Raw genomic sequence first — 22,365 nt, forward strand, 5'->3', positions numbered from 1 at the left:
GGGCAGCAAATGACTCTTTGATGACTATTCATAAGCTAGGATTTGCCAATATTTACATGCAATGTGCTACATATAATATCTGTATACACATAAATACACAGCTGTGTGACTTGTACATCTACACCAGAAACTAATGACCTTGGAAGATAGTAGGCATTAAACAAATCCAGATGAACACTAGAACATGACTCCATTAGTTCTCCACAAATACTCAGTGTTAACTTCATTATATGTGCTTACAGGAGTTTTCATTCAACACGTGAAATTCCTGAGGCTGAAAGATATACATGAAACAGCCAAAGAAGGCATTGTTCCATATGAGGTGTAATTTTGGATCAATGTCTTAGGTCTAAAAAACCAAATATCTCAGATATTCACATTGTTAATCCATATGTCCATCCATCCACCCATCTGTCCATCCATCCAGTAGAAGATGTACCATGTGCCAGAATTCATGGCCAGAATTTTTGTATATTAAGATATAAGAAATACACTCTTCAGTAATTTAGGGATACTAGTTCCCAAATGCCAGAAGTGATTTTTGTTTAGTACAAAATGAGAAATATATATCCCATTTGAGGGCTTTTATAGTGTTATTTTGCATTGTAAGTCTATTATGTATTGTCATCTTTTCATTAGCAAATCTCACCTGAATTATTAATATAGTTTAATTTTTTTAACTAGCCCCTCACTTCCCACAAGTACAATGACATTTCTTTCAAAACAAGGAGAGGCCAGATTTTTCACTAACCAGGGAAGAAATTTATGTGCTAATAATTGATGAGGTTCTGCTTTGTACTTGAATCAAAACCCAAAGCTTTGCAGTCTGTGGGATCCTTATTTGATTATGAGGTATGCTGATCAGGGTCAGAAATTTCCAGGCTCAGAAGCGCTCACAGTCACTCAAGTGTGCCGTGAATCCCATGGGTGTCGGTAAGAGGGGCCATCACTGTTACCTGTGGTGTTGAGGCCAAAGAGGAGAGGGCAGGAGACAGCAAAGGCCAGCACCCAGACAGCTGTGATCATGAGGGCCACGCGTCGACAGGAGCTCTGTCCCGTGCCATGTTGATAGTGAACCGGCATGACTACTGCGGTGTACCTGGGAAAGGAAGTGGGAAGGGATGGCCATGATGAGAAGGGATGGAGGAATCATTCCAAAAGTGGACAGAGGTTCCTAGAGAACCAAAGAGGTTCTACATGTGACAGGAGAAGAAGAGTTTGGTTGGAGAAAGAGAGAAAGGGTGTTTGAGTGAAAATGGAGAAAGGTTGTGCTAAGAGGGGTGAAGAACTCCCTAAACAGGGACAGGGGGAAAGAAGAATAAAGTTAGTAAAACAACAGACTGGGCCACTAGCAGGCCCCTTTGCCAGAAGTGGTTGAGGCCCAACATACCTGAAACTTGTACTCACATACCCGAACCCCCAAGACCCTGGGTGCTGGTCTGTGTGCCTTTACTTTCTCCCACAGTATTTCAGATAATGATAGAACTGGGCCCAAAGAGGATGTTTACTCTTGCTTGTATCCTAATATAAATTCTACCCCTCCTAGTGACAACTATTCCAAGTGGCAGAGATTTTAAAAATAGAGATGAGTAATATCTAATGAAGACTTATTTCAAAACCCAGTTTTCATGTTCTCTTAGTCCATTCAGGCGGCTCCATCAAAAATACCAGCGACTCGGAGGCTTAAACAACAAACATTTATTTCTCACAGTTCAGAAGGCTGTGAGGTCCAAGATTAAGGCACTGGCAGATTCGATGTCTGGGGAGGGCCCACTTCCTTGTTCATAGATGGCTATTTTCTCACAGGAACCTCACATGGCAAGACGGGTGAAGGAGCTCCTGGGTCTCTTTTCTATGGGCACTGATCTCGTTCATGAGGGTTCTACCCTCATGACCTCATCATCACCCAAAGGTCCCACCTCTTAATACCATCACTTTGGGGGGTAGGATTTCAACATACAAATTTGGGGGAGCCACCAACATTGGGTCTACAACACACGGTTTTCCACGGTCAATGCACAGTTCTTTGTGTTATGGGACATTGTCTTTTCTGGGATAACTCCTCTCACACATTTCTAGCTACTGAGCTGAAAGAAAGCTAGTCCCGTACATCTACTCATGACATCTTCCCCATTTATTCATTGTTTATTGCATCTCTTTCTTACCAGCTGCTCTCTGTGATGGCCATAGCCTCCTGGCTGGTCCCTGCCACCAGACTCTAAAAGTAGATTTCATCATGTCCTCCCCATCCTGGGCCCCCCAGCAGGAAAATGCTTGAGAAAGGCAGAATTCTTTTTTTTTTTTAATTTTTAAATTAACATATAATGTATTATTAGCCCCAGGGGTACAGGTCTGTGAATTGCCAGGTTCACACTTCACAGCACTCACCATAGCACATACCCTCCCCACTGTTCATAATGCAACCACCCTCCCCTCCCCCACCAACCCTCAGTTTGTTTTGTGAGATTAAGAGTCTCTTATGGTTTGTCTCCCTCCCGACCCTATCTTGTTTCGTTTATTCTTTTCCTACCCCCCAAACCCCCCATGTTGCCTCTCAACTTCCTCATATCAGGGATATCATATGATAATTGTCTGAGAAAGGCAGAATTCTAAGACAGTCTCCAAGATGCCTGCCCTGTACTATTCCCCACATTGAATGGAGGCTGAACTTGAGAATATCAAGTGCTATCACTGCTGTAATTAGATTACTAATCAATAGACCGAGTGAATCAAAAGGGAGATTATCCTGGGTGGGCCTGGCTTAATCAGGGAAGCCCTTAAAAGGCACTGGGCAAGTTCAATAATGAGACAACTGCGTGTTGTCTCATGGGTGGAGAGACAGAGTTCCCAAGTATGATTTGTTACTTGATGACTCAAATCACGCTGTAGCCTTGGTAATCCTCAGAGGTCCTTGCACACCACTAATAGTAAGAAGCTGTTGATTGCTTGCCTTGTGGATCCGAAGACCTTCTACAAAAGAGGACAATTCGAATCCTAGCCAAGCTCAAGGACTCTAGTGTGTGTAGCTGTGTCTACAAAGGCTCAAGTTTTCTTTGTCTTCTCCTTGTCCAGGGAAGCCAGAGGCCAGATTCAGAGCAGGATCCTCCTTAGTTCCTCTTGGGTCCCTCAAGGCTTGGGGCTGAGGAAGGGAAGAACATACCCTGGGCTGGAGGGGCTGGGCACACATGCCTGCCGAAATCTTCACCTCTTGTGCACCTGGCCTTAGAGTTGATGTGTTAGCAATTGTATTCCCACAAGAGCAGCTCTGAGGGAGGAGATGGAGGCGGACTCTGCGAGACTTGGCCTTGGTAGCATGACATGGGGCAGAGGTGGCTTCTTTCTCAAGAGGGAGAAACAGAGGTCCTTATTTAATATGCTCAGATTAAGATCCCACCATCCATCCCAGCAGCAGCCTGTGAGATCTCGGTTCCCCTTTTCTGAGGCATAAACGTTGTAAATCCTCTCTTGAGTCCCTAACCTGGCGATCAAGGAGTGGGCGAGTCGTACCTGGTATTCCTCTAGGCTTGTCACTCTTCTCGGTACTTTGAACTCTGCTGGGTCAGTGGGCTGGGGCTTGGAGTCAGATCTGGCCCCTAGCAGTGATCCCTGAGGTGCCTTGGAAGAGAGGCTGAGCCTTGAATCCAAACGGCTATGGTGACCAAACAGCCATTGGGAGATGGGAGGGAAAGGTATGACCCACTTCCTTCTCTCTGGACCTGCAGCTGTGCCCAGCCTTCTATTTACTTAATGTCCTTTCATGAAAAAGACGCTGACTGCCCCATACATTTGTGGTGTGCTGCTCAATAGCTAACAACTGGTCTTCAGTTGAAAACAGCCCTAACTGGTACCATCTGTCAATCTTCATGGTGCAAATACTCCCACCGTTGCCCATTTCAAGCTACACCAAAGGTTTAATACCTGGCTCAACCAGTTCCTAAAATTTTGCCTTGCAGCCCTTGCTAGTCTTTATAAGCTGCTGCAAGTCTGCCGCTGAGCACATTGTCCTAGGTATGCGTTGACGTTCAGCAACTCCCTGGAAGCTCCCCTTAATTCAGTCAGGGTAGGCAACGCTGGCTCCATTTTATTTCATTTGTTTATTTTTTAAAAGATTTTATTTTTTTAATTGACACAGAGAGAGTCACAGTGAGAGAGGGAACACAAACAGGGGGAATGGAAGAGGGAGAAACAGGCTTCACACTGACCAGGGAGCTCCATCCCAGGACCCTGGGATCATGACCTGAGTCGAAGGCAGATACTTAAGGACTGAGCCACCCAAGTGCCCCCTGGCTCCATTTTATAAAGGAGGGATCAGAGACAGAGAGAGGTTGCTTGATGAACCCAAGGTTCCAAAGCTGGTAGAAGAGCCAGGTGTCCCCCCCCTCCCCCCATTGAGGCCCATGTCTCTCCTGTGTGCCCCACTCTCTCTCAACGGCACTGTCAAGTCTCTGAGGACTTGTGGGGACAAGGGCTTCCTCAGGGCAGGTGGCATTAAAGGGTGGTTTCTATTTGAGAGTACTTTGGATTCCCAGAAACTTCCTCAATTAGTTCGATGCTATTAAGTGGGGGCGGGGTGCGGGGGAGAAGCAGCAGGTCCTGTTAAAATACAGATTCCCAGACCACGCCCTGGCTATTCTAATTAAGCACTTCCAGAGTGGAACCCAGAAATGTGCATTTTGAACAAGCCAGGGCATCTTACAATCTGGCAAATTTGGGAAAAGTCTGAATTAAGGAAAATTTCTGTCAAAAAATTTCCTGTTAACTTGGGTAAGAAGTGAGAGATGAAACTACACTTACTACTGTTACCTTTCATTTTTTTTTTCGTATTGTTTTCTGAACACGATTAAACTTTTGGAATAAACGAGCCCCCCCCCCCCCCCCGAATTCGCCCACACGCAGGATTTTCCCCGCCTGGGAGCCAGCCGCGGGGTCAGAGCCGTAGGTGCCGTTCCGGAACTAGCCAGCGGAGGGCACCCTAATGCAGCGAGAGCTGCCAGCGCCGCCGGGTGAGAAGTTCACGGCTCACCTGCTGGCTCCCCCGGCCCTGTGGGGAGGCAGGAAGGGAAGGCTCGGCCTGGCGGGGTACCGGAGGCCTGCGGGGACCCTGAATCCGCACCCAGGCAGGCCACTCCGCCTCTGGTCTCTTCCGGAACGAGCCGCAGGTGACCGCCTGCCGCGAGGGCGGGGCTGGGCCTCCCGGGTCCCGCCGCTGCGCTCGCCGCGCTGTTCCACTCCACGCGTCCCCCCTCTCGCTTCCTCGCCTCCTCTCCTGGGGGCTCCTAGTTCACCGGGCTCTCTCTGGCCTGGCCAGAACGCTGGCAGCCTGCAAGGTGGTTAAGCCCGTGGCCGTTGGAAGCAGACTGATTAGTGTCTGAATCCCAGTTCTTCCATTTAACTGCGTGGCCTTGGGCCAGAATTTGGCTGCCCTGAGACTCAATTTCCTTATCTGTGCACTGAGGGTAATGATGCAGCCGTATAGGGCTCTTAGGGACATTGAATAAGATTATCTCTGTGAAGACTTTTAGCACGAGGCCTGGTACCTATTAAGCATTAAAAAAAAAAAATAGTATTATTATTATTGTCATATTATTGTGCTAGTCCAATGTATCTGTGATTATCTCTATCAGCGGGTTTATGAGTATCTGCCCCTTGCTCCTGGGAGCATTAAAAGGAACATTAAATGTATTTATTTACCAAACCAACAAGTATACAACACTTTCTATAGGCCAGCAGCTGTTTGACGTGCTTTAAAAATATTAACTCATTTCATCCTTGTGATAACTCTGTTGCTATGATCTCCACTAAACAGTTAAGGGAACTGAGGCCCAGAGAGGTTAACTGACTTGCCGGAGGTCCTATCGCTATTAGGAGGTAGAGCCAGGTTTTGCAGCCAGGCAGTGGGGGCTCCCGAACTAGAGGCCCAGAGCGTGGTAGGTGCACCTGCGTCTGGCAGCGTGCTACAGAAGAAAGGGTGACTGTATTCCTACTCCCGCACCTACCAGCGGTGTGATTTGGGCACCATCTATCCTCAGACCCTTCACTTGTAAAATGAGGATAATTCCCCTATCTTGCTGGGGGTGCTGTGAGGGTTACCAAGAATGAAATCTCTTGGCTTGGCCCATGGTACATGCTACGGAAATGGTAGCTATTGGATGGCTTCTGTTTTTAGACTCATACAAGTTCAGATTAGCCCGGAGGACCCAGGACACCGAAGACATAGGAAATACACTTCCTTGACTCCAAGGACGCAGCATCTACAGTGGCGGATGCTGGTGTGGCCAGGGGCTCGCTCTTGGTGCCCCATTCCTACTGCCACCATGGGAGAGTCAGGAGACACCTGTTTCAGTCCCAGACCTGTGTAACGGGCTGTGGGAGCCCCTCCAGCAGGTAACATTTCTGCACAAACGTGTTCTGCATAAATGACCCCTGTGATGGGTTTGGGTGGGGGGTGTGGGTTGTAGGCTTGTCACTCTACTGAAAGTCTCAGGACCCTGGCGGAACCGTGACCTCCACCTGAAGCCCTATCCTAGGCTGGGAGGTGTGTGCGTGTGCGTGTGCGGGACTTACGTGGGTGCTCCTGCAGGAAGCTAGTGGTGGGGGAGGAGAGAGGCTGGCCTGGGTGGGAGGGCCTGAGTCTAACTCCCTGCCTGGGTTTAATGAGCCCCAGAGCTCTGTGAGGGCTGCTTTTCACCACCTTTTCTTTGGTCAGACAGGGGGCTCAATAAATCTTTAGTTCTGTGGACTCCCCTCCTGGAATTGTTGAAGGAGAAAGCTTTTTGCAAATGACTGGAAAGCCCTTTGCAAATATAAAGTGCTTATTTAGATGCAAACGAAAAATCCAAGGTGCCTGTGACTCATCTGGTACCTATTGTGCTTGCTGCAAAGACGCGGAGGCTTGCCTGTGTGATGGGTGCCATTTGAGAGCCACTTAAAGAACTCCCTGGTGAATGAATTTGGTTGCATTATTCCCGGGCCCCTAGCGGAGGACTCTAATTCTCACCGCTCAGGACGTGTCCTCCTCCTCTGACACTTTCTCAGCCTTCTGCCCGAAGCTAGTTCTGACCCTGATGCTGGGGGAGGGGGCTGGCCCCCTGGGGAGGCAAGGAGCCAAGGGGGGTGGGGGGAAGAGGGGCTGGTGCTTTTTTAAAAAAGAAAAGGCAGCATTAATCCAAGCATCCAGGGCTATGCCTAAGAATCTAATGACAATAGTATTACTTGCTTTCAAAACCTCTTTTTATCATTTCGTTTCCTTTCCAAGCTCTTACTACCCTGTTAGTACATATCAAGGCTTCATGGCCAAAAAAATGCTGAATCCATTTGGTCAAGTTTGTCAGACTGGTGAGTAGCATTGTGTGCAGACCAAAGGTCTGCATGAATGACTGCATTTTTAATGAGTTGACCAGCTATTTGGCATCTCATGAACAGAATTTAATGCTGTGTACTGCACACGGCCCTGAAGGATGATGGAGACAGCTTTTCCAAGGCCGATTTTCCTTCCTAGAACAGAGGAGAGGCTCCATCTTGAGGTTTTGTAAGGACTGGGGTCATGCGACATACAAGCCAAGAAGAAAACATCCTTCCCCACTGGGGTGTAAGGTATGTCTTGTTCCCCAGATTTCAGGTAGTGAGGGCAATGCATTCTGGGGCTTTTCCTCGAGGGGATGGAAGCCAGTTTGAGGTTTACTCTTTTGGCGGTGGTGGGAAATGGAAGAGTAGGTCAGGTGTGACTGCCGCCTGTGGGAAGGTGCTCTAATGCAGTTGGAAAGACGCATCCTCTCCTGACCACCTCAAGGTCTGCAAAGAAATGCTGGCTGAATTCAGTTCCCAAATGCGTGTGCTGGGCACAGCCTCGCCTGCAGGCCCCACCTGCCAGCCCCACGCGTGTGAGTGTGTGGGGGTGGAGAGCGGAGACACCATCTCAAGAGGGTAGAGAGGAGGGCCAGGAACCAGGAGGCAAGGAGGGGGCTGCCCCACAGCCTCTCCTGGGAGCTCCAAGGCTGATCTTCACCCACTCACTCGTGTTCTTTCTGAAGGTACATATTTGCACTCTGAACACTGGCTACTTTCAGGGAAGGACCACTCAGTGCCGATTAAAATTCTTCATTCAGCGTCTATAACCGGCACGGCAGGGAGACTCACAGGTGATAAGGAGCTAGGACTACTGTACGGGTTTGGGGTGGGAGAGGTGATGATAAGCAAACCAGAGGCCATCTGCTTCTTATATCACTTATATATTTAGGTACTAAGTGTCCAAAAATCACACAAAAATCTTACATGTTCTAAGCAGAGTTCTATTCTCAGAGAGCTAAATATGTTATAAAATCCCTAACTATCCCTTCATTTTAAAACAGCTTTATCAAGATACAATTCACGTATTGCACACTTCATTCACTTAAAGTGTACAATTCAATGTTTTGGGGGGTATTTATAGAATCATGCGACTATCTCCCTTTATTTTTAAACACATCCTTTAATGGTATGAGTCCCAGCCTTATGGACACGTTCTTTAATTCTCCTTCTCAGCTGGAGGCAACCAACTGCTTCTCAAGTGATAAAAGTCAAGAGACTATCGGTTGACTGATTCGCCTGCAGTATATCACTAGAGGGCAGGGTTTTCGGGTCCATCCTTTGGTTATTGTCTGAGATTCCCACATCAGCACATGAAAGTGAGTTTAGGCTATTGGTAGAGAGGGCAAAGGCCCTGGTCCTGCAAAGGTCAAACACTGGGGAATGAGGAGGACCTGCTCTAGGACCTCTTGTTAAAGGCAGACTGAAGATGTCTTGAGATAGTTACAGAGAAAGCACCATGAGAATTCAGGGGTGACGGAATCAAGTTGTAGAAATTTGCAAGGGCTTCGTGGCACAAGGGGCAGGTGTGGTAGACCGTGAAGAAAGAGAGGGATGTGGGGCAACCCAGAAAGAGATGAGATTGAAAAGATGGACTGAGGCCATACGGCAGAAAACTTTGACTCCTAGGCTGTGAAGGTAATTCTGATATTTACTCTGCAGGCCAAAGAGACATTGCAGAGTTATGGGGAGGGCAATGGGCATTTGGACTTTAGTCCTGGGGAAATGATTCTGAGAGAGGTATGTAGGACCAGTTAGGAGGCTGCGGCAGAAGTCTGGTGACAGGTCATAGGAACATAAAATAAGCAGGCATAGTAAGAAAGGGAAATTGGGCAGGGGGGCGCGGAATGGCAAAAAATGAAGTCTAGAAGCCTTGATTGCTTAGATATGGGAGATCAGGAAGAGGAAGGGGACAAAACCTGAGATTGTAAGGCAATTAAGAGATGATGGTTTGGTGATTTGATGGTTTGGCTTTTAAAGTTTTGAGGAGCCAATCAGCCATCTAGGTGGTAATATGGTTTGAAACTCAGGGGAGATCTCAAGGGTGTAGCTGGAGATTTGAGGGGGCTTAGCACAAAGCCCAAGATTATGAACTTGGAGTCAGATAGACATGAATTCCAATGCTGACACTGCTCCAGACAAGGGGTGTATCTTTAGGTCAATTCCTTAGTTCCCCTAAGAAGTTGGAAGTGAAGCCAATAGTAGCAGGTCAGTTGTTGTGAAGATGGAACGAGTGAGTGCCTGTCAGAGCCTGAGCACAGTGGGGTCAGTTCTCAATGACTGGCAGACCTTGTTTGGGCTCCCCTGTTCAAGCTAAGGAGGGGCTGGATGGAGCTGCTGGGAGAAAAAGGGCAGAGGAGAGAGAAAAGGTAGACAAGAGGAAAAGTGAGGAACAGAAGTGCCCAGGGCCAGGGCACCTTGTTCTTCGGGATGGAAAGCGATGCCACTTGGGTGGAATGTCCCCGCATCTGAGTCACAATCACAGAGATCCACTCACTCCAGCAACCGAAAAGCTATTCTAAAGAGACATCATTGTTTACTTGTTTGCCTTAAACTCTATGAAGGAAATAAATAAATAAACAAACAAACAACCAAATAAATAAATCACAGCCATACTTCCTAAAATTGCCCTTCTCCCCATCCACATCTCTCCCTTCCTTGCAGGTCTTCCCACGCTTTTCTCTTTCCTCACCTTCTTCCTCTTTTCCCTCCCTTCTTCCCCCACGTCACCAAAACCAAAACAAAACAAAACACCCACACACACAAAAAATAATAACAGGAAATTTTCCTCCCAACTCTTGTCAGCTTCCCTTCTGTCCTTGACCCCGTCCCCCTTTACTCCCAATTAGGAATCACCAAGGCCCCCAAAGGATGGTGAAAAGGTAAAGCCAGAATCCTCTCTAGGGCTCTGGGAGGAAGGAGAGCCTAGGAAAGCTTATGGGATGATTGTTTTTCTCCTGTCACTGGAGTTTCTTCTCTTTTGCAGACCATAGTTTAAAAGAAAAAGAGCGAGAAGAAGATGTCCTGGTGGCTGAGTTCCACTTGGCAGGGACCCCAGTGCCCTCAAACGCAAAGCCCGGATGCCCCAAACAGCAGGAGCGACTTCCCCAGGCTGGTGTCCCACGCCGCCTGGCAGCCGAGACCTGCCCACAGGGAAATTCCAGCCCTACCTGTCGATGCTGATGGCGCAGAGGTTCAGGATGCTGGCCGTACACATCATGACGTCCAGGGTGACAAATATATCACAGCAAACGCGGCTGAAGTTCCAGACTCCACCTGTCACCTGAGCGGCAGAGACAAGGCAGTCAGTGTCCCCTGCGACCCAGTCATCTTGGCTGCCTTCCTGAGGCTCCCCTGTACCTGCGGACCTGCCCTCCCTGTGCTTGGCACCGTTGTTGCCAAGGGCAGGCAGAGGCCGAGGGAGTGCTGGGCAGCCCAAGATGGTCACCCAAGAAAGGACAAATTCACAGAATGCGAGAACATTAGAGCTGGAATTCACCAGTGTTTCTCAAAGTGTGGCCCACAGTAGGGTGCTCAGTAATGACACACATTTCTGAAGGCTTCTCTAGGCCAAATGAGTCAGAATCTCTGAATCCAGAGCCGATGAATTTTCATTTTTAAATAAACCCCCTCCAGACCCTCCCTGCCCCCGCGCCCCCTCCACCCGCACGCCCATTCACCAGGGTTTGAGAATTACTGATCAAGTTCAACCTCAGGAGGAAACTAAAGCTCATCACGGTTAAACAATGGGCCCATAGACATCCAACAGGTAGTGAAAGAGCCTGGGTAAGAGCCAGGTGTGTGCCCTGTGCCCAGTCCACCTTTCTGAAGCCTTCCGCACAGCGGAGCGCCTACCCTATACCCAGAGAATACGCTGAGGACACGTTTTCCACAAAACTTACCTCTAAAATGAAAATCTATCTGGCTTCTGTTTTAAAGCTGGGATGCATTCTGGAATGGTATCTGTAAGAGCCTATGTGAAATCAGTCTGTGCCAGCATGCCCGCCTTGAACACCCCAGCTTCAGTGCCCAGGAAGTGGGCGGAAAGGTGGGTACAGGTCATTGGAAAGGGGCGCAGGTCCTCTTGTCCACTCACAGCACCAGGGAGGACAGTCCTGACCTCACGCATTTACACGTGGTTTCCAGGCTCTGAATCTTCCTCTCACTAATGCTTACCAAGAGTCAGGAATTGAGGCAATTTAATTTAGGTTGTAGCACATTTCTGTTTTGTTTAAAAAAAAATTTTTTTAACATAACCTAATCAAACCGGAGAGTTGTGTCAGGGAAACTGTCACTTCCAGAGTGTCCATAAAGTCCATCTGTGAGCCCCGAGGCTTTTTGGGGCACCTGCCAGCTTCCTGTCCGTGGGGACCGTGGTTCTCGAGGAGAAACCTGTAAGGCTTGGTGTCCTGGCTGCAGCGGGGGGCGTGTGACATCCCCGCTGGGCAGGCCCGGTGGCTGGCAAAGGAGAAGGGGAGTGAAAATGGGTCCAGGAACCTCTACAGTAGCTTCTCGAGGGAAGATGGGAGAATGCATAAAGGTGGAACTAACTGTTGCTCTGGTTGGTTTTTGTCACCCGAGATTCTTGTTGCCCAGAGGGGTCCCCTTCCCATTCGTTCCTGATTTATCCCACTAAAGGAAGGTTCGGAAAGCCTCCCGCCCCGAACCACTTCTTTCCCCTTCGATTTATTTCTTTCCAGCATCCCATTTTACTCCTGTATTTGGTCATCTCCAGACTCTATTTTGAGAAACCCTAACCAAAGATATTTTGTCTAAAAGCAAAGATGCCAAGTTCAAACTAGCAAAGGAGAACAAACCCCTTGTTTTTGTTCGTTAGGTTGTGGATTTGTTTTCTTTTAGTTCAGCCATTTGGCTTTATAGAAATAAAGTCTAATATGCACTGATAGGAATTCTGAGAATGAGGAACTCATGAAAAGGGGGCTGTATGGTCATAATAGCTGATTTACGGGAGCCAGAAGAATAAGGGATATTTTTCTCAGTCCATAGGATGCTTGTATGCTGCAAAAGCTTCTTGCAGAAGCTTTGAATTTTGTATATTAAATCTCATTTTAACATATGTCTTCTATGCAATATATGTCTTAAATTGGGTAAAGCCCACTTTTTGTTTTGTAAAGTTGTGAATGCCTGTTTGTGTCTGTGAGCTAGGGTGAAAATGTAGGTGAGAGAGGATAGTTACAACAGCAAACTCCAGTGCGTGCTGGGTGCTTATTTGTTCTTTCGTTCATTCATTCATTCATTCATTCATTCATTCAGCAAGTAGTTGTGAAGCCCCTAATACTTGTTTATAGAGGAAGCATCTGTTATGTGTTTTAAGAGGTTTTAAAAATGTGTTTTGTGGGTGTGCTTTGGGTGGCTCAGTTGGCTAAGTGTCTGCCTTTGGCTCAGGTCATGATCCCAGAGTCCTGGGATCGAGCCCCACTTCAGGCTCCCTGCCCAGTGGGGAGCCTGCTTTCCCCTCTGCCTGCTGCTCTCCCTGCTTGTGCACACGCTCCCTCTCTCTCATTCTTGCTCTATCTCAAATAAATAAATAAAATCTTTTAAAAAATATACTTCCGGCCCTGTCCTTGAAGAACGTATATGATAACTGAGGAGGAAGGCATTCTTAAATAAAATAACCAGAGATCATCATGAGGGCCTAACATTGTGAATACAATCTAATGTTTATTGAGAACTTACCTTATGTGGGTCACTGGCCCACGTGACCTATTTCAGGAATTTCTACAGCTTTGCAACTTTAGATTCTGAAAACTGAATTTGTTTTTTACTGTATGGGCTCATAAAGCTTTTTGGGGACAAAATATACACTTATCTGATGGGAAAGTAAATGACTGTTAGTTAATTCTGTGGGAGCAGGGACTTCGACTTGTTTGCTGCCACATCCCCGGCTCCTAGAGCAGGACCTACCCTGCAAATATATTCTGGAAGAGTGAATGGTCTCTGACAAAATCTGTATTAATACTGATAGTTAACATTTATTGGATGCTTACTAAGTCTTGATGTTCCGCGAAGCACTTGACGCACATGGCTTCTGTTGGTGCTTACCACCCTATGAGAGATGGCTACTATTTTCATGGCAGAGAAAGGGACAAAAACTGGGAGAGGGTCAGAACCCCACCCGGGGTGGCACAGCCAGCAGACGCGGGCAGTGCACAGGAATGCAGGTCACAACCTGCCCTGTTCTAGGGGAGCATCAGGTCAGGAGGGACGAGGTGCTGGAAAAGGATGGGAGTTGGGCTGACACAAGGGGAAGGGAGAAAACCATATGCTCATCGAGGATTTTTGTGTGACAAACGGTATCACCTCCCTTCTCGGAAACGGGCACCCTCTTTTCGATCGCCTCTCTCACAGCGTTCCAAAAATAGTGCAAAAGACAGGGGTGACTGCTGGCCTTGGGGTCTAGTGAAAGCACACACTGGGCAAGTTTTTTGCTTCCTTGCTTTTTAAGCCCCTCATGGCCAAAGCCCTTCAAGCTGTCCTCTGACTTCTCTTGTGCGCCCCACCCCCCACTGATTCTGGCTGGCCTCTTCTCCTGTCTAATTCTGCCTTCAAAATCCCCATTCTCCTTGATCTCAGCTAAGTGTCAAAAAAAAAAACCCCATGCTGATCAGTGGACTGATGTAATTCCCACTAAGGTGCTGTCCCTTAGGCTTCCCTGGGGCTTACTCCTTAAGATAAGTCTTTAACTGGTGGATGTGCAGTGGAAATACTCATTTTACTTTATTTATTTATTTTTTTACTGGAGTCCTCCACATCAAGTAAATAAGAGTAAGCAATCAGTAGAGCTGCGAAGGGCCATGACCATGCCTAAGTAACTCTCACAATTCTGTCACAGCAACCCGATGAGGGAAATAGTGTTTCTAATTTATTGGTACAGAAATGGAGACTGAGAATGGTTATATGATTTGCTCAAGGATGCATAGCTGGCAAAAGAAGCTGGAATTTCAAACCCTTAATATTAAGATTACTCCACCCACGTCAGTATCTTGCCGTGCCCCTGCTGGGCAGCACACAGGTCCACTCAATCCTACCATTGTAGGAGGGATAAGAGCTGGCACTGTCTTGTCCCTCTACCACACAGCATATTTATTGAGGGTCTGGTACTTTCTGGTACTTTGCCTGGGGGAGTATATTGAGATAAGTGAAACCTGTTTTTGAACCCCAGGGCTTTAGCATATAGTGTGAGCACGTAAGGCGGACACATATACGAGTGGGTGTGGGTGAACTGAGGGCCCAGGAGGGAGAAACCAAGAAAATAACTACGATACAATGGGAAAAGTGCTGATGGTGAGGTAAGGACAAAGTGTGGGGGGAACATAAAAAGGAAAGGGAGTTTTGAAATTAAGGCAAAAAAAAGAAAAAAAACAAAAACAAAATCTGATGGATTTAAGCCTCTTTAGAGACATGATTCTACCTTTCTCCTAAATTCTAATGAATAACTCACTACAGAATTCTGCACAGCCAGGTGGTGTTACTCTCACTTGCTAATGAATATAACTAACTCCCTTTGGCAATGCAGAAGGTGGGAGTAAGCAAGAAAGTGTCTTCAGGTACCGAAGTTGGCTATTGATTTCCAACAGACACAGCCTAAGGCAGCATTTCCCAAATTTACTGATTATAAGGCAGCATTTCCCAAATCACCTGAGGCTCTATTTAAACAAAATGATTCTCAGGCCCCACTCAGAATAATAAGTCCCTCCAGTGATTCTTCTACTGCCTGGGAGGTTGGGGAAACCCGGGTCTGGGGATTTGGGGGTGGAAGTAGGGGGCATGACCTTGTCTTCAGAAATTGTCATCCCTAAAAGCAGGGCTCCTTGCCCATTCTGTGTCCCACGGATCCCTTTGTTCTCATGGTTCCCTTCTCAGAAGAATATTTGTAAGTGTATACAGTAAAATACATTAGATCACAAGGAATAGCAATTATATTGAAATATAGTTACCAAAGTATTTTAATATATGTGCTTCTTTAATAATGCACTAAATAACAAAGCCTAGCGACAGGTCTAAAATTCCTACAATTTCAAAGTACTCGTGAGTGTAAATGGTATTTCAAGGTGTGTACGACAACTCTAATGTGATTTGAAAATAGAAATATCTGTGATTTCTCTAGGGGACAGTAAGGATTTCTTCTGCTGTGGGTTGATGCCTACCTTCATATTTGAAGAAAATGCTAAATTTCAGTGTAGTGAAAATAAAGAAGTAATTTTATTTACATCCAAGTTGATGGACTCCCCTGATTAAGAATTCCTGCTCTAAGGGATGGGATTTTTAGTTGTTTGGGGAGATGCCCAAGGCGCAAAAATGGAATTACTTCTCTAACCTCTTCATTCCATTTTTGTTCGCCACATTTGGAATCTTTCTGGGGTGCAGAGGGATTGCGGTGAGGCAAGAGAGGGGATCCAATGATCTGAATCCCAATTTCCTCATCTGTGAAATGGGGGACAGTTTACAGATTAGTGGCTCTGAAATGTTAATTTGTAGCAGGTGGCCAGCTGCTTTCATGAATTACCTAGGATGGGGAGGGGTGCTGCTACGATTATCGTAGACTTCCAGGGCCATCCCTGGAAATTCTGGTTTGGTGGACCTGGGGTAGACCCAGTACTTTGTATTTTGAACAAGCAGTTCTCCGTAATAAAGATTTTAGCTCAGAACTGCTCAAAGTTTAGATGCGTAAGAGTCATGGAGGAACCCATTGAAAATGCAGACTCTCCCTTATTTTTATAATGTCATTACAAGGGTCAAAGTTTCCTCTCCCCAAAAATAGTGTTGCTCTTTCCCGTAGTCACTATCTGACCTTGATTCCCTGCCTCAACACTACCCCCTGCTCTTTTTTGCTTGGTGTATATTACTCAGTTCTCACGTCTTTTTTTTCCTGTCCTCACTGGGACCCAAGTAGTCTGAGTTTAATATTCTAAAAGTTCCTCTGGCTGCTTACGTTGCCTTTCTGCCCTGATATAAGTGCATTAAATATCACAAAGGATGCTTAACCGAGTGGAACAAAATGGGATGTTTGTGCTTGGAGAGAGAGCTCCACACAGACTGCAGCTTCTAAAGCAGGAAATTAAAAACTTGAGAGGGAATCAGAGATAGAACTATTTGTTGTGGCACAGAAAAGAGTTTTTGAGCAAGTGCTGCAAACTGAATTAAAGAGACAGCCAGGACCTAGCCCACTGAAATAGAACCTACTCTGAGATCACCTGCATGATTTCTATCCTAAACTTGCTGCTAGGCCCAAGGACAAAGAAAACTGAAGAAGGTCAATGACTAGCCCCTGCTAGTCCCCCAGCCCAAGCCAGGCTCCTGTGTGCCTTTAATGATGAGGATGGTACTGTGAAAGCTACTGTGTTGTATCTGTGCTGCCGTCCTCTGCCTTTGTTCCAAGAGTCCTTGGAGTCCTCTGTGAAACTGTGAAATTCCTGAGCAAGTCTTTGGTGTGCACCATGGAAGGAACATATAATTTCTGCTAAACCAACTCTTTCATCCAGCGATTAGTTCAGAGAAAATCATGTGCCAGAAGCCAGTCCAATCAAGTACATCTTAACATTTCTAGTAAAAATTCTGGGACACAGATTTTCTATCTTGGTATGAACGGTGGTGTGGACACATGTGAGGCCTATAGTTTAGACTATGCCATGGGTAAGGCCAATTCCTAGAATAGAGCTGGGAGAATTGTGGAGAAATGGAGCTGGAGGCTGGTTCCAACGGTGCCTGCAGCCCACCCTACCACGGGACTTTAAAAGGTCCTGTTGTGAAAGAAAAATGCATTCTGTGTGTTGCTTAAGTCGATTGGAATTTAGTTTTCTTTTACTTACTACTAAAAGTGTCTTAACTGAGATATTTATAGTTCACACCTTTTAGTTATCAAAGTACTTTCTCAACTGATGACAGTTGAGCCTGACATCAAGCCCATGAGAAAGGAAAAGTATACTTGTCACCTCCATTTTGTTCCTTTGATTCCAAGTCTTCTGACTTCCAGTTCTGAGTCTTTCTCATAGCATAACCCTGTGCAGGAATGACATTCATCCCAGTGAATTCCAGAAACACAGTGCTCTGTGACATTTTGTTTGCCCATCTCAGAGTAATTCTTCCTCATACCACATCCTCTTTTTAAATAAAACCCACATTTTCACTTTCTTTTCTCTCCTCCCATGTATCCTTCCCTTATGATCCAGTTTTGGTTAATTAAACTTAAGTGAAGTCCCTTAGGAGAAACTTTGAGGCATTCCAGGAAAAGGGCTATCTCTTTCCCTCTCTTTCTTTCTTTCCCTGCTGTCACCACCTATCCTATTTTTGAACACGGCCATGATGCTGAGGGCCATGGCAGCCATCCTTCGAGCAGCATGAGGAAGTAAGCCAGCTTGTCAAGGATGGAAGAGATTGGTCCTTGATGACACCATGGGGCAGCTGAATTGACACCAAAAATCCCCTTCCTCCAGAATTCTTGTCATATGAGAAAAGTAATTCCTCTTTGTTTAAGCCACAGTGAGTAAGGTTTTTCAATATTTACAGCATACACACTGGTGCCTGGCAAAATTAGCCCATTTTTCTTCAAAGGAAGGAATCTGGCCAGTATGAGCCAATATTTCCTTCAAAGAAGATAGATGTATTCAAATCAAAGCACAGGAAGCTGTGAATTTGTCAGCTAATTTGGCCACTACATTGTGTTCCTCTCATTTCTGTGCTGTCCTCTTGGACAAACATTTTGTGCTTGTCCTCAAGCCTATAGCAGTCTCTGTACTGTGGTCAACACTGCATCCTTTCCTCTTTCCAAGGGAGTCCTTAGGTATAATCATGTAATTACTAGACCAGTTACTCAAACTGTACCACAATTAGCACAAGTTAATATGATTAATGCTTTGCTCTTCTCTGAGATGCATGGACTTATATATTCACAGTCCTTTTAAGGGCCCAAGATACTCTTTTCTCTCATTGAGATACCCTGTCTGCTTCTGAGGTCCACAGAAATCAGGCAGGTATTTAAGATGAAGAAAATTATATACTGTGGTGGGTTAGGGAGACCTGGTCCTTTGGAATAGAACCTTCTAATATCTTAACTTGTTGTCTGTTAATTATGGCTGCTTTAAGTCATGTTCTTTTATTGAGAGAGACCCTTAGAGGACTGTTGGTGAGAGTGGTACTAAAATATTAACTTGCATTGACAAGAGCTTTAAAGCAAGTAGGGAAGACCAAAAAGAGGTCCAAAGCCCATTTCCCAGTGGAGAGATGTCTCCCAAATCTTCTTTATATGATTGCACACTTGTTTGACCATGCTCTTGATTGCTGAAAACTTGCACCAAATAACCTGTTGGACATAATGTGTACTGATTTTTATGAGAGGGAGCCAAGGGGAGAGCTCATAGATCCAACCTGCAGAGAGTCCAGTAAGCCTTTGGCAAGATTTCATGCCGTCTCTCTGTGTGATCGGTTGCTCCTCTATGCTCAGCAGAAGGGGGATGTCATCAATTTTGGCAGGTGTGGCTGACAAGGGATGCCATGTGTGTCTAGCGTGGAAAAATCACAATGTCAATATCCTACACCAGTATCTACAGAGATTTTCCAAAATGGTCTATCCAGAGTCCTGGAAGCAACCCCAAATGGACAGTTGAAGAGGGATCTTGGGAGGCTTTGTTATAGATACCCGAAGACTGGCTTTATTTCAGAGGCAATTAATTTAATATGTTTATTAGAGTGGAGGTCCTCATCCTGTATTTCTTTCTGACATGCAGGCTTCTGAAAGACCTAAGAATCCTTGTAATGTATAGGGGTGGACAGAAATACTTTGAGGTATGGGATGGTGATGTTATGAATCATTAACTAATCCATTCTGGTTGGTAGCACTTTAAATCTGCCTACTCTTGAGCAGAAATCTCACATGTGTCTAACTTCTTTTCAGTCTCATTATTATTGAATGTAAAAAAAAACCAGCTCATTGAAACAATAGATACGGCTGCAGATGGTATAAGTAGGAATTGCCCATCTAATGCATACATTATAGAAAAGATTCATTTAATCATTCATACAGCAAATATTTATTTAGCACATATTATGTGCCAGGTAGTGTGTTTGGACTACAGGGGAGAAAAAAAAAGAACAAAGACATAGCTTCTGACTTCAAGGTTGTCTCAGTCAGTTTGGGTTGATTGATAAGTCAAGATAATTATAAGATCTTTTGCCATCAGAATTATCTTAATTGGGAAAAATTAATGTTTGTTTTATTTCCCCTCCAACTCTTCCCTTAGCCTATACATCTATCCCAATCAGCCTAGATGTTTTTCTGCTTTTCCTTTCCTTTTTTATTTTCTTGGTTTCTTTCCTTTATGTTTCCCCTTTGAGATCATAAGTCTAATTTTAGTTCCCAGTCATTTTTTAATAGGGATACCAGCCTAGGCAGTCTATGTTTGAGGTTTTTGCTCTCCTGTGATATGTCATACTTAATTAACTGTCACCTTCACTATTAATATTAACTGAGATATTAATTTGATGAATTTTAATTTCTCTTAATCATAGCATCATTTTGATCCTTCATTGGATACCTCTTTAAAATGATACATGATACACAGTGCAGGAGAGACATATTAATAGTACATTAAAGTGTTTTTAAAAAGCTCTTTAGTAATTGCATGTTTTCCTGGTAAGACTATCTGTTTCTTGAACAGGTGTAGGCACCCTGATTCCTTTGTTAGCAAATGGATGTTTTGTCTTGATCACCTCCTGACTCTGTTTTGCACTCTCAAATGAAAATACTTTCAAATTTAAGAAATGTTTCTCTCCAGAAGAATTCTCCAGGGTCTGCTGCATTATCTGACTGGCGAGGGCTCTGTACTATTAATGGAGGCATCAAAAATATAAATGTGAAGGTTTGGTCTGTTTGGTAGCAGAATCTGTAGAGAGCTGGTACCCGGGAGGAAAGAACTGAGTGCAAGGGTAACTAAACTATCAAAAGAAGTCTGATCTATTTGCAGACTGTTTTTTCTCTTTTCCACTTAGTCATTAATTTTTTTTGTTTTTCTATTATTCCTTCTGCATCTCCCTCCCTCCCTCCTCACTGTTGTCCTGCATCCTTCCAGCACAACCCTACCCCTCTGTATACATTAAAACACTGATGAAGCTGCCCACAGACTGCCTCCCTCAACCCACCCCCCCATCTTTGAGACATGACTGGTACAGAGATTAAACCTGATGCATTTTAGGATGTGTTGCATCACTCAAGTCCAGTCACCTGGATGCTGGAGACCCAGGAGCACAATCATTCCTGGCTCCTTCATTCTGATGTGGGCATGTCATGTCGGATAATGGGATAAAGGGAGAGTGACGGGACCTCTCCTTCCTTCTTAGTCTCAGGATCGTGGCAGGGAACATTTTGAGCCCAGAGGCCGGGAACACAGGGAAGACAAAGACAAGGACGGTCACACAGGCAGCCCGCAGGTGGGGCTCACTCACCTCCAGGTACACCACCCAGGGCATCACCAAGGTGGCCACCAACAGGTCAGCCACAGCCAAGCTCACCACCAGGTAGTTGGTGGTGGTCTGCAAAGCCCGTTCCTTCAGCACTGCCACACACACCAGACCGTTGCCGAAGATGATGGCCAGGATCAGCGCGCAGTAAGAGAGTGCGTAGTAGGTGTGCGGGCGGGCCCGGCTGGCCCCTGTGGAGTTCTCTGCCCCACAGGTGGAGTTGATCTGGCTGCTCAACTGGCTCAGAGGTGCCATAGCCCAGAGGGAGAATAGTGACCCCCGTGGGTTTCCTGGGAGGAGACAGAAAACAATGTTGGCAAAACTGGACTCCTTGGAGCTTGGCTGCTTGGGTACATTTTTATGGATTGCTTCAACAAATATTTATCAAGCACCTCCTATATGCTTGGTACTGTTCTAAGCACTGGAAATACAACAATGAACAAAAGGGAAGATATTCCTGCCCTCATGTTGGGGCCCACTGGGGGAGGAGAATACAGCAAGAAGTAAGATAAAGGATGTAGTATGGAGAATACAGTAAGGAATGAGTTAAATAAAGAATGTATATGTTCGATCATGAGATGCATTTTGGAGAATGATGAATCAGAGGAGGAGGTAAGGAGATGGGGAGGATTACGTGTGTGTGCATAGGCTATCTGAGGGCAATTTTTAACCAGGATAATCAGGAAGCCCTTGTGATGAAGGCGACACCTGAGTCAAGACCTGGAGGACACGAGGAAGACAACCACGCAGATATCTGCAGGAAGAGTGGTCCAAGCAGAAGGGATAGCAGATACAAAGGCAGGACAAGGTGGTGTGTGGAAGGCAGCAGACAGTCCAGAGGGGCTGGAGCCCAGTGAGGCAGGTACAGAGTGGAAGGGTGTGAGATCAAGAGGCTGTGCAGGGTACTGAAAGAGCTGTGCTTGGACTGTGAATATATAGAGCTGTTGCGGGATCAGAATCCCAGCTCTGACACTTCCTACTGCTGGACGTTGGGTGTGTTACTGCACCTCTCCTCTCTGAGCTTCGTTTTCCTCCTCTGCAAAGTGGAGGAAACAATGGAATCCACCCCATAGGGTTTTTGTGAGGATTAATTGAGCTATTAAATATGTAAAGCATTGAAAGCTATGATACCTAGAAAGCTATGTAAGTGTGAGCTCTTTTTTTCATACCGGACGGTTTCTTTTAGCTTCCCATTCCCCTTTCCTTGTTTTCTCTCCACCTTCTTCTGTTGCCCCATCTGCCTTTCCCCCTGCCTCCCTCTGTCTCTTCCTTTAGTTTCTCATCTGTCTCTTGCATCTTGCTTGGGGCATGGTGGGTGTGGGATGCTGGCTTGTGGGAGAAGAACTCAAGAGTAATGGAGTATAGAGACAGTGTAGTGGTTTTTATACTTAAGGAAAAATTCATGTGTGGAATTTTGTTTGAAACCTCCTAATTTTGAAAGACTGGCTGCCAATTAAAAAAATGTTTAAACTCTATGAAGTCCCTTCTCACCCCCCACCCACAAAATCTTACATCCATGGGCCAAGGGCCCATAAGCATAAATTTTCA

General features: G+C 45.8%; 1 protein-coding gene across 1 annotated transcript in view; it reads right to left on the minus strand.

The window, feature by feature from the left end:
• The window catches only part of DRD3 (dopamine receptor D3), a 39,622-nt gene that overhangs the window by 11,740 nt on the left and 5,517 nt on the right, over nt 1-22,365 (minus strand). Inside the window, exons 2-4 of the mRNA XM_032852656.1 lie at nt 20,803-21,107; nt 10,515-10,627; nt 957-1,099 (exon numbers count right to left, since the gene is read on the minus strand). Coding sequence (XP_032708547.1) covers nt 957-1,099; nt 10,515-10,627; nt 20,803-21,072 — 526 coding nt within the window. The 5' untranslated portion in view covers nt 21,073-21,107. The remainder of the gene's footprint in view (nt 1-956; nt 1,100-10,514; nt 10,628-20,802; nt 21,108-22,365) is intronic.

Source organism: Lontra canadensis, unplaced genomic scaffold, assembly GCF_010015895.1.
Source record: "Lontra canadensis isolate GAN:19392208 unplaced genomic scaffold, GSC_riverotter_1.0 scaffold6, whole genome shotgun sequence".
Lineage (NCBI taxonomy): Eukaryota > Metazoa > Chordata > Mammalia > Carnivora > Mustelidae > Lontra > Lontra canadensis.